The 13,378-nt window shown below is 35.6% G+C and overlaps 1 protein-coding gene across 6 annotated transcripts in view; it reads right to left on the minus strand.

Annotated features, from left to right (window-relative positions):
• The window catches only part of DOCK7 (dedicator of cytokinesis 7), a 185,707-nt gene that overhangs the window by 27,621 nt on the left and 144,708 nt on the right, over positions 1-13,378 (minus strand). For all 6 annotated transcript variants that reach the window (XM_058538191.1, XM_058538190.1, XM_058538189.1 and 3 more), the window contains 4 exons: positions 11,557-11,653; positions 8,310-8,406; positions 7,846-7,980; positions 6,587-6,739 (listed from right to left, as the gene is read on the minus strand). In XM_058538191.1, the coding sequence (XP_058394174.1) occupies positions 6,587-6,739; positions 7,846-7,980; positions 8,310-8,406; positions 11,557-11,653 (482 nt within the window). The remainder of the gene's footprint in view (positions 1-6,586; positions 6,740-7,845; positions 7,981-8,309; positions 8,407-11,556; positions 11,654-13,378) is intronic.

The raw sequence follows: 13,378 nt of genomic DNA on the forward strand, positions 1-13,378 counted from the left end.
TAGAGCTTTGTATTGAATTAGAAGATGTGCCCAAGACTTGACGTTTATCTATTATGAGGTATATGTTATTAATAATAACAACATTTTTTCAAATGAGGCTAAAGAGCTTGACCAACATCATAAGATCCATACGTGGTAGATGTAGTCTTTAAACTCTAGCCATTTAATTAGGTCCCTTACTATGATAAAAGTAATTTGACACACATCTTGCATAAAGTAACTTAAGGTAGAATCTTTGGAGTGATGTCTGTAAGAGTTTACATTCTTCCTTTTACAGTGTAAATTCATTTCTGGTCCACCATCCCCCACTATGAACCTCTCTTAAGTAGTTGTCAGTGATAATCTAGTGATTGCCAAATCCAAGATACTTTTTTGTCAATATTCTACTTGACGTCTCTGTATATTTAAACATAGTGATTACTTTTTCACTTGATTTTTCACTGAATTTTCCTTGAAAATTTCCTGCTGCATCTTCAACTTTATCCTGATTTTCCTATTATTTAACCACACCTTTCCTGTCTCCTTTACTCCTCAGCTGCCCTTCTTAAATACCAGAGTTCCCGAAGATTCTGTCAAGAACCCTTTTCATCCGTCATAAGCTACACAGCCTCATGCGTTTCTCTGCCTTCAGTTAGCACAGACACATGCCCTACATCTTCAGCCCCTGCCTCTCTCTAAAGCTCCAGGTTGTTATATTTTACTAGATGGTTCCATCTGGATGTCTCACAGGTATGTCAATTTCAACATTTCCAAAATACCTTCTTTACTTACTGATTAAATAAATGGTACTACTATTCTTATAGTCACTCAGGCCAAAAATCTAAGAGTCATCCCATAGCCTTTCTCTCCTGTCAGTATTCATACCATAAATCCAATCCAGACTATCCCCTAATCTGTTCCAATCTATTCTTTCTCTATTCCCAATGCGACGGCTTTAGTTTACACCCTTACCATTCCTTACTGGGATTACTATAAGAACTTCCCAATCCATCTTTCTCCCTCTTCTCTTATCTCCCAAGTCTATCTTCCACATAGCATTAGGGAAGTTTTTGTAAAACGCAAATATGGACACATCATTCATCTCCTTAAAATACTCCAATGGCTGCCTATAGCTCTGAGAAGAAAATTGAAGTATATGACTCAGTAAATGTGTCAAACTATATGGTGGGAACTGAGAGCGCAATGATAAATAGAACAAGTATCTGCCCTGTGATAGCTCAGTCCAGCCCGTTTCAATTACAACTTTCTCTCTTACTCTCTCTTCCAGCCATAATCATCAACAAGTGCTAAAAAAGTATCTTTCTCTGTTTGCCGGTTTCCTTCTCTTGTCTTGATACCTTTCTAATTATGTATATGCCATTTTCGTGACCTACAAAGCTCTATCCACCTACTTATCCATCTGATTGGGCAATTCTTCATCCTTAGTTCAAGCACCTCCTCCTTCTGAAAACCCATCCCTGTGCTTACACAGTGCCCTGTGCTTACCTCTCATTATATTAAGAACAGCAAACACTTACTTGGCATTTGCTTAGTGCCAGTTACTCTTATAAGTGTTATACTTAATTTATATAATCCTCACAAAACCATCTGAAGTAGGTACTTATTACTATATTAGATGAACATTACCTGTTCATCTCCTCCCACACTAGATGCTAAACTCCTTGAAAAAAAGGACTGTCCGTTTATCTAAGTTTGCCCAGTGCCTACTACAGTATCTAGAACACAGTTCAATACTTTGTTCTACTATCTGTTGAATAAACCATATAAATCACTGCCAGTTTTAAAGTATCTACTCTTTATTAGAGGTACTACCTGATACTAAGATGATAAATTACCTATTTTATAAAGCTTTCCTAAAATAACAAAAAAATGTATCAAGACAACTCCAAGCCTGGTCAAATTTTAGGAACTTTATTTCAAAACCTAAACATGATCAATAAAACAACTGGATTCTTCTGTTCTGAATTAAGAAAGAGGACTTGGCTTCCAGTAAAAATAGGACGGTTGTGAGATAGCAATTTCCCACTTCTCCTGGATTTCATACAAAAATAAAAGATGAATAGGAAAAAATCCATAAACTCTACTTTCAGCAAAATGAGGAGACTGATATAATCCATATATTAGAAAAATGCAAAAGAGCTGCCAAGACAAGCTAAGATAGGAAGCAGTTTCAATACAAGACAAGGAGATGAAAGAAAACAGTGAGAAATCCTAGTGCACAGATTTCAGACATAATGGGAAAAAATACTTTTTTAAAATAAGAAACTCACTTTGAAGTGATAAAACTATTTGTCTTGAAAACAAAACGAGCTAAAAACCTAGGAGGACTGGACAGAAACAGATTGACCAGAAGCTTCGGGAAGTTAGGCAAGATGTGCGTACAACAGCAAAACCCCATGAGAAACACATTCCTGAAGGAACTTCCTACAGATACCCGCATGAAGATGATCCAACTCATTCTATGTTGAGTAACAAAAAGGTAAAGATCAGTGAAACGCACCAGATAAAGAACAGAATAGAAAAATGTCACGAAACAGATGAAAATTCTAATGAAATATTTTGCCTTAAATTATAAAAAATTTATGAAGCTACTAACTTTAGGAAGGAAAACAAGGCAGAAATAAAAGAACTCAAAGAAAGACAGCAAGAATCAGAAAGTGATGACATAAAATAGGAGCTTACATGTGAGCTGATACTACTTGAAAAAGAAATAGAAAGAGAAAATGAAGATGAAATTGGTAGAAGGAAGAAAGAGATGTCGTGGAGAGCAAATAAGTGATACAGGGGAAAGAAATGAGAAAGCAACCAAAATAAACAGGAATTTGAAAAGTATTAAAAAGGAAAAGAGAAGATGATAGATAAAAAATAAAGCAAAACAGATCCAACATATGTATAATTGGTACTCACAGAAAAACCCCAAACCCTGGAGCAAAACAAATATTTATTTCATACTCAAGAAAACTTTCTGAAATAAATGAATTGAAAGTAGACATCCTGTGCCTGAGGAAATTAACAAAAATCAGTCAATACTAAGACATATTCTAGAAAAGGTATTTAATTTTAAATACAAAGAAAGAATCCCTTGAGCAGTTGGGAGGAAAAAAGTTATATAAAAGGGAAGAAAATATCAAGCTATCTTCAGATATCTCTACAACAATATTTAATGCCAGAAGAAAATGGTACTCAGGTATCTTTCTTTTCTATTAAGTGTTCTTTATCTGGTAAGTTTTGCTGTTCTTTCTCACCCTTTTTATTATTCAAAGTTAACCAACCTTGCTGTCCTACAAGTACAGACAACTTGGAACAATCAGGAACTTGGGAAATATTATTCTTAAGACCTCTCTTGAGTAAACAACTATAAGACAATATTTAGCCAAATAAGAAATGATGAAAGCAAAAAAAACTGTGGTGAGCAATATTTCTTTTTACAACTAAGACTGATGTGTTAAAACTAAGAAAAAACTGGGGAGATATATTCAACAATACAAATGTAAACAGTAATGAAGATACTTCATTGAAATATTGAGATAGGAAGAAGAATGAGAAACGGGTGTATAGAAAGAAGAAAAACAATTTTATCACTGTTTGTAAAAGAGAGCTAATAGATACTGTCTCGATCAGTGTTTCTCAACATTTTTTTCATTACTGACCCCCCTTAAGGAACCTTTTAAAATATTTTTTTTCTAATCACCTCCCTCCATGAAATTTTAAGACCAGATATACTGTATATCTGTTTATGTACTGAATGTATATCTGGATTTATATATAAAAAAAGTAAATATAAAGCTTACTCTTTTTATTCAATGCAAGGTTATAAATAACCAAATAAAAATTTTTAATTAAAAATTTGAAAGCTATTTACATTTAACTTAATTTTAGAACTGTATTTACTCAGAAACTTTTAATGTAATAGTTTTGCTTAAATAAACTGTAATGTATCAAATCGTATATGCAAATTAGTAATTAATATAAATACAAAACAATAGTAGCAATGTAATCAATTTTCTTTTTTTGTGAGGAAGATTGGCTCTGAGCTAACATCTGTTGCCAATCTTCCTCTTTTCGCTTGAGGAAGATGGTTCCTGAGCTAACATCTGCGTTAATCTTCCTCTACTTTGTATATGGGACACCACCACAGTATAGCTTGATGAGTGGTGCACAGGTCCACACCCAGGATCCAAACCCATGAACTCCGGGCCACCAAAGCGGAGCGCGAAAACTTGACCACTATGCCACCGGGCCAGCCCCACAATGTAATCAAATTTTAAAAACCATTCAAAACTGCTACTCCTCCAGCAAAAGTGAACTATGCAAAAATTAAATTAACTTCTTAAAAATTATTTCAGTGAACTTAACTTTTCCTTGATAAAAGAAAATAAGTTTTAACTAGCTGCTTGACATTCATTCAGATATTGTTGACATTTTTTTCTTTTCAGCACTTGACATAATGATGCTTTGAATAACTTTCATTGAATTAAATAATAAATTATAAAGTTTTTTTTTTAATTTTCAAAGCCCAAGTCACACACAAAAGCAGCAAACATAAACAACATCCATAAAGCAGCCACTGGAAACCAACAGGCACATACAGACCTGTTGCCACATGACTTTGGGACTGAGTCTCCCAACCAGAGCCACCTACTCTCCGTAGTTTTATAGCACCAATTTTGCATACATTTTGTTCTTTGTTTATCTTCCATGAATTTAATGTCAATGCTGCTCACGTAATACCAAATAAAACCCAATGTGAGAAATAAATACTAAAGAATGAGATGCTGACAGGTAGAGCTGAGCTTTGGAGGGCTACAAATCATTGTGCTGGCTAAGATTTTTTTCATTCCCCAAGAACCAATTTTCACTCACTTGGTAGCAATATTGCCTCCATTGAGAATGCATGATCTAAAGAAATAGAGGACTGAAGGCATTACATAATTATAAAAGTAATCATTAGAGAAATATAAACTTTCCTAAATATGACAAACACTAGACCCCCCAAAATAAAGTGAACTGACCATATAGTAGCAGATGAAAAAATCAACAAAATTTTTTAAAAAGGAGAAAAGGTGGAGGTATAGCAAAATAATGCAACAGAACTCCAGGACATATCTGATATAACAACTATGAGAAGGTTTAATTCAACTTACAGACTGATTATAAAGCAAAACTCAACTCCACGTTGTACATGAGAGGCACACCTAAAATAAAGTGATTCAAAAAAGTGAAAATAAAAGGACAGGCAAAGGTAACTGCAGCAAATTAAAATTAAGAAGAAAGTGGAGGTGGGGCCGGCCCGGTGGCATAGCGGTTAAGTGTGCACGCTCCGCTGTGGAGGCGCGGGATTCGGATCCCAGGCGCGCACTCACGCACCGCTTGTCAGGCCAGGCTGTGGCGGCGTCCCATATAAAAAGTGGAAGAGGATGGGCACGGATGTTAGCCCAGGGCCAGTCTTCCTCAGCAAAAAGAAGAGGATTGGTGTGGATGTTAGCCCAGGGCTAATCTTCCTCACAAAGAAAAAAAAAAAGAAGAAGAAGAAGAAAGCAGAGGTGTCTTAATAGAATCCAGGTCAAAACAAGGAAGGTTTAAATGAAACCAATTCAGGTCTTTCTCAATTCTAAAGGGAATAATTCATAAGAAGACATAATACCTATGAATATCAATATACCAAATAGTTATGAGTATCAATTCACCAAATAAGAACTGAAAGAGAAACAGACAATGTGTAGGCTTTAAATCACCTCCTTCAGTCTACCAAGTGACCCAAAACAAACAAGGATATAGAAAAACAGAATAATGTAATCAGTAAGGTATATTTGTTCATTTAACTCAATACTCTGAAATAAAGAATACCCCTTCTTTTTAAATGTTTGTGGAACATTCATAAAAACACGTTTGGACACACAAACACACATCCACAGTATAAAAAAGGAGACACAGTACATACATTGTATGATCACATACATTGTATGATCACATTGCGATAAAACTAAAAATTAACATCAAAACCTTAAAAAAGACTATCAACTCTTCAGGTTAAAAAGAAAATTCAAACTGAAATTACAAAATATCTACAAAACAAGAATACTGAAAATACTACATATCAGAACCAATGAGATACCAAAAGCAGTGCTCAAAGAAAAATTCTACGCCCTAAATACTAACATGAGTGAAAATAAACGAATTAAACATTTGACTCAAAAAAGTTAGGAAAAATACAACACATAAATATATTATCAAATAAAAACTTACATGAAAACATGAAATTCTTCCAACTGACATACAATCATAAAATATCAAGCCAAGATATTTAAATGTTTAATTTTATTTAATTTTACTTAATGATAATTAAAATTTACAATAGCTCAACATTTATTTATATTCTAAGTCTGTACTATTAAATGTTATTTTTAGTACAGGCAGCAAAATTGGAGATTTAGATTTTTATCAAATATTCATAAAATGAGAAATAACAAGACAGTTTAAGATTAGACTCAAAATATACAAAAAATTCCATGCTCCACCCAAAACCAATTCACTAGCTATCTGTAGAAGTTATATTTCACTATGAATCCAGAGATGAAACACTCACATTCCCAATCTCAAAGTTCTGTCTCATCAGCAGGTAAAGGGAGGCACTAGCATGTGACCGTATGGTACTGATGCTACTGCTACAGTGTCGGAGAAGCCGGAGGCATAAATCAGCACACTGCTCCGTCTCTTCTTCAAACAAGAGTTCAGGGAACTGTGAACAAACAACACCAGCACTGAATTGATGCAGTAAAGTTCCACAGATTTGTTAATATAGCCTGAACTAGAGATTTGTTAGTATAGCCCAGGAATTAAAAGAATGGTCAAGGGACAATATTTGCTAATGGTTAATAATGTGGACCACCGAGCCAGACAGACTGGCTTTGAACACTGATTATGCCACTTACTAGCTAGTGGTGTGACCTTGGACAAGTTTTCTCATCCATAAAATGGGCCTAATAATATTATCTACCCGGGAATGTATGACTATCTTAGATTAGATAATGTGCATAAAGCAGTATAGTAAACGTAATAATTCTGTAACATGTTTTTATTATTACAAAATAGTACATATGTTATTTTCACTGGTTAAGTTTTGTCAACAGCTCTTCCACTTTATGACTAAGATAAAATAGCTACTTTCAAGATTTAAGAATATACATATTTCCAGGGAAATATAACAGGAAATAAATATTTGAAGTAGTCAAACAAAAGTACCTTCTTTCCCATTCCCCATTTCAACAGACTGAACTACTTATACATTGAATTCTTTTTTATTTATTTATTTATTTATTTATTTGTTCCCCCAAAGCCCCAGTAGATAGTTGTATGTCATAGCTGCACATCCTTCTAGTTGCTGTGTATGGGACTCAGCCCCAGCATGGCTGGATAAGTGGTGCGTCGGTGCACACCGGGGATCTGAACCCGGGCTGCCAGCAGCGGAGCGCACGCACTTAACCGTTAAGCCACGGGGCCGGCCCTACATTGAATTCTTGATAAATCAAGTTAATCAGGAACAGACAGAACAAGATGAAGAGAAAACAAGAAAAGCCTCATATTTAAAATCGCTATTAATTTCAGGCCCTTCTCCACATCAAAACTACTATCTTTTAAGCCAGCAATTGGTTAAAGATGATCCAAATAAGAGAAAAATCCAGAAGGTAAACAGTAGAAGAGAGGCACAGAAAAATCAAGGGTCTTAGGTTGTTATTAAAATTTGAACTATAAATATGTTAACCAATAAATGTGTCAAATGATCTTAGACAATGTTAATAAACAAAGCAAAGTCTGACAAGACTGCAGGAACAAAAAACAACCTACCTTTGAAACCAGGGCTCTCTGTGTAGCAAAACAGTGCTGCAGATAAACTGCACTTTGGTTACAGGCCATGCTATGCAGGAGCACTTTCAGCACCCCGCCGAGGATGCTCTCTTTGGATTCTGTTACAGAGACAGTCTGCAATTTACAAATGGATCAATAAAATAGAGATGTATCTGCAATTTGGTTAGGGAGATAGAATTTTTGTAAATAAACCAATTTTTTAAAAAGAGGAAAAGGACAATTTAAGATCTAGGAAGACTTCAAGGAAAAGGAGCTGAGCAGGATTCAGATAAGAGAAGAACAGGGGGAAAAGAATGGATAGGATTTAAATGAGAAAAAGAGGAGCAAGGATAAAACTTTTGGGAACTACCCATATTTAAATGTAATTATATGGCTCAGTAAATACTACTTCTCCGACTCCAATTTACCAAACGCATGCTTTAAATTCCTCTTCGTGTTCTCACCTGGACAACAATTTCTAACGTGTCCAAAATGATTAGGTTGGCTTCAGTAGCCAGATTTCCATCAATCAGTGCTTCATGCTCAATCTCTGCTCTTGACCTAACATAAAATATAAGAAATTATATTCATCTTTAAAAAAAAAAAAGCCAATAGATCCACAATTCAAAAAAGACTTTAAGAAGTATAGAAATAAAAAACTTGGAACCATTTTTCAATATTTGCCTGAATGAAAAATTACAAGAGAACAAGGGAAAAGACAATATTCTACATATTAATGTTTTGTTTTACCCTACATTTTGTTGACTATGCCATACACATTTTCTTCCTCTATTACAGTTCCACAGTGCCACTAACAGCATAACTGTTTAGCTTTGAGAGATGCAGCAAACACAGGAACACACTGTTTTATTCTGAATGCTATAGACACTAGATGGTGCTATGTGGGCTTGTATTTAGGGCTGCTTCCTGTAAAGCAACATTCAAAATGCTTAGTATTCATCTTACCATTTCAAGGACTTTCAATATACTTACTTAGGATAAAAGGAGTTTTTTCTAAAGTTTCATCTAGGGGCCGGCCCCGTGGCTTAGCGGTTAAGTGTGCTCGCTCCACTACTGGTGGCCCGGGTTTGGATCCTGGGTGCGCACTGACGCACCACTTCTCCAGCCATGCTGAGGCCATGTCCCACATACAGCAACTAGAAGGATGTGCAACTATAACATACAACTATGTACTGGGGCTCTGGGGGGAAAAAAAAAAAAAAGGAGGAGGATTGGCAATAGATGTTAGCTCAGAGCCGGTCTTCCTCAGCAAAAAGAGGAGGATTAGCATGGATGTCAGCTCAGGGCTGATCTTCCTCACAAAAAAAAAAAAAAAAAAAAGTTTCACCTAAGTTTTCCAATTTTTGTATCAAAAAATACAAAAAAATTTGATAGAGAAAACAATTTAACTCTTCAGTGAAACTCTAGATGGCATCACTCATTAGAAACAAAACAAGTTGATGCAACGAAGTGGTTTACTTGAATCCTAATATTTACAAAAATATTATTTACTGAAAATAAAACATTTAGGAATAACTATATATGATTTATGGGTAAAACTGACTGTTTAGTAGCAACACATACATAGAAACTACATGTTACATCTAAATAGACAAAACAACACATAAACCAAAGGGAAAGTACAAGGACACATTAAATGCTAACTTTTTAAAAGTTCTTGGATGTTCAAATATCTGAATCTTTATTACTACCACTAAAGAGAACAGTTCATGAATTTACATTTTATAAATTAAATTTAAGGAGAAACTACAAAAGAGTTAGAATTAAATCAGAAAAGAAAATACATAATGTTCATACTCACAATTTCAGCGAGATTTTGTTAAGAAACATGATAATAACACGGTTTAAACAAAAAGAATCAGGAAAACACACACATACACAAAAGGCTTCCTTAAAACACAGCAAGAAAAGCAGAGAGAGCACATTCTACAAATGCTGAAATAAAGCAATATACTACTAGTATAGAATCTGGCTGCTTTGTGATTTCTAAAAAACAAAACACATGTGGAAAAATAATCAAAGAAATGGACTTGCACAGACAAAGAGGAGAGAAAAGCAAACACTCAACGCTTAAGATTTTTGATGTATTTTATTTATATTATATTCAGTATCTGCTATGGTCTGAATATTGTGTCCCTCCTCCAATTCATACGTTGAAAATCTAATGCCCAAGGTAATGGTATTAAAAGGTGAGGCCTTTGGAAGGTGATTAGGTCATTAGGGCAAAGGTCTTGTGAATGGGATAGGTAGTTTTATAAAAGAGGCCCTGGGAGTCCGCTTGCCCTCCCAGCGTATGAGGACACAGTGAGAGTCTGTAACCCAGAAGAGGGCCTTCACCAGACAAGAGATCTGCTGGGGCCATTGTCTTGGACTTCCCAGCCTCCAGAACTGTGAGAAATAAATTTCTGTTGTTTGCAAGCAACCCAGTGTGTGGTATTTTTGTTATGACAGCCTGAAGAGACTAAGACAGTTTCTGATCATTCCAAACTCTCTTCTACATGGTACAAGGTCTACTGTTTCTCTCTCTGCTGGCTCACACAGGGCCTTGTTTTGTATGTTTCATGATTTTACTGTCTGTGAGCTAATATTTCTGCAATTTTATTTGTAAGAATCCTCTAAAACATGGACTGAAGATGATTCTCAGGCAGGGTGACTGATCATCCTAGTTTGCTTTAGGTTAGGACTGAGGGAGTTCCCTTGGATGTGGGACATTCAATGCTAAAATTGGGAGTACTAGGCAAACCTGAATGAGTTGGTCAACATATTCTCAAAGTTTTTTGGGCCAGTCAAGCTACTTGAGGGCTAACGTATAATTATAAATTCTCAACAGAAAAATTTAGCCCCTTGACTCAATGCTAAGTTTCAAGCCAACCAATGTTACCTGCGGTCACCTGGGCAGTGAGGACTTATTTCTAGTTCCCCTTACGTGGAAGGTGCAGTCCTTTAGGACTCTGGACTCATGTAAGTGCATTTTTAGTTCTTTTTAGTAGTAGAGTTAGTGAGTACCTATTTGCCTTCGTGCTAGAAAGAGAAGACCTGTAGTGTTTTGTCTTTCTTTAATTATATTTTAAGCTCCAAGAGGGCAAAGACTAGTTTTTGTTTTGTTTTGTTTGGTTTTTGGTTTTTGGTGAGTAAGAGTGGCCCTGAGCTAACACCTGATGCCAATCTTCCTCTTTTTGCTTGAGGAAGAGTGGTCCTGAGCTAACATCTGTGCCCATCTTCCTCCATTTTGGATGTGGGTCGTGGCCATAGCATGGCTTGAGGAGTGGTACAGGTGTGCACCCAGGATCAGAACCTGAGAACACAGGGCGCCAAAGCAGAGCGTGCTGAACTTAACCACTACGCCACTGGGCCCACCCAAGATTAGTTTTCTAATTCTTTGTAATCCTTGAAATATTTGGTTCAGTGTGACACCCAAAATATGTTCAAAAGATAGTCGCAGAAGGCATTTTCCAAGGGAGATTGTTGGGGAAAATGGGGTAACATTTAAAATATGTAACATTTTGCTTTATGAAAGCATGAAAAATTCTCCAAAGTCTTTTTTAACCTAAAATTTAAAAAGTAAATATAACTATTTGTCATCAAAGATTTGAATATCTAATATACATAAAATAACACTAAAATTATCATTTTCCTCTTGCATTTGAAATCCAGCAAGCCTGTGAGTAACAAAACAGAAGATTATATTACTTGTCAAGCTTCTCAGTGTTTTGACGCCAGTGAGTCATATCCTTTCTCCACCTGAGATTTTCTTGACTTCCAAAGGCACTTCCAGATGGGCTTCTCTCTGTAAAATAAATTTCAAAACCATTTTTAAAATGTTATTTCAGTTGGACCACATATATATATATTTTAAAGCATATAAGAAATACTGCACAATGTTATTAATTTTATACACAGCCATTTTATCCTCAGTATAAGGGGAAAAACCTGACAATGGTGCTTTTTATTAAAATTTTTCACAACAGTTACAGAATAAATATATTTCCTAAATGTAACATATATATTTTAAAAACCCACCCTTTTAAGTAAGCACACTTTCTAACATTGATTTCCTCAGACTCTTAACCATGGCTTAAAGGGCCCATATGACCTTCTTTCCTACCATTCTCCCTCTTGCTCACACCAGCACATGATTGTGTATGTGGTGTAGATACAGCCTCACCATATGTGCTCCTGAGGCAGGGCCTGTGCAGTGCTCCTTTACCTGACTGCTCCTCCCACAAATTCTCACTGGCCAACCACCCACCACCTCCGCAGAAAGGCCTGCCCCAACTCTCCAACACTTCCTTTCCTCTTAATTTGCTTTATTTCTCTCCACAGCACTTCGGACCACAAAAACATAAGCTACTTAAGAGCAGAGATTATGTCTATTTCATCTACCACTTTATCTCCAGGGCTGACAAAGTGTCTGGTACATATTCACAGCTCAATAAGTTTTTGTTTAATAAATAAACAAAATAATGATTCCTAAAGTAATTACTTCCTTTGGTCCACAGAAGGCAGGACAAGAAGAAGACGGGCCTTATCCCAGGAGGTTTCTAGGTTTGAAGGCAGACTGAATGGTGTGGGCTCCTTTAAAGGGCAGCAATAATAGAATTGATTCATATAAATCCAGCAGAAGTGGAGAAGGCATTGAGAATTGTGGAAAAATATACAGTTAAATGATGGAATCAGTCATGATTCCAGGCTTTCAACTAGAAAACTAATGCTAATCTTCTATATATAAGACTTTAAATTGGTTGGGAGGATGGAAAGAAAAATGAAAGTAAAAATTCAGAGTTCAAACAGAAATTTAAAAAGTACTGTGAAATAAATATAATTTGCTCTATAATAAAAAACACGTCTGGATATTTCTTCTGTTTTCTCTTCCTTTCTTTCGCTTTTTTTCCTTCTCTCTTTACCTCTTTTTTATTTTGAAATTTGTCTCTTTAAGAAATTTTGTGGGGCCGGGCCAGTGGCGCCAGTGGTTAAGTGCGCGCGCTCCGCCGCGGTGGCCTGGGGTTCACCCTTTAGGATCTGGGGCGTGCACTGATGCACCACTTGTCAAATCATGCTGTGGCAGCGTCCCATATAAAGTAGAGGAAGATGGGCACGGATATTAGCCCAGGGCCAGTCTTCCTCAGCAAAAAAAGACAAGGATTGGCAGATGTTAGCTCAGGGCCAAACTTCCTCACAAAAAAAAAAAAAAAAAAAAAGAAGAAATTTTGTGGGAAAAAAACAAAAAAAGATATGTCTATATTTGAAATAGTTAACAAAACAAATATCTGTGATCTATTTACATTTTTATCATTAACTTGATTTCTTTTTTTTTAATAAAATTGTCTCTCATTTTCTTAGTGAAGAATGTCTATCAATTAGGTAACCTGGCTTAAATGTCCAAATGTAAATAAATAAGGATTGCAAAGGCTTAATTTTTCCAAGACAAGAACTTCAATTCTTTTTTTTAAATTGAGATATAATTGACATATAACATTATCTTTCAGGTGTACAATATAATTATTCAATATTT

Source organism: Diceros bicornis, chromosome 4 (genome assembly GCF_020826845.1).
Source record: "Diceros bicornis minor isolate mBicDic1 chromosome 4, mDicBic1.mat.cur, whole genome shotgun sequence".
In the NCBI taxonomy this organism is placed as follows: Eukaryota; Metazoa; Chordata; class Mammalia; order Perissodactyla; family Rhinocerotidae; genus Diceros; species Diceros bicornis.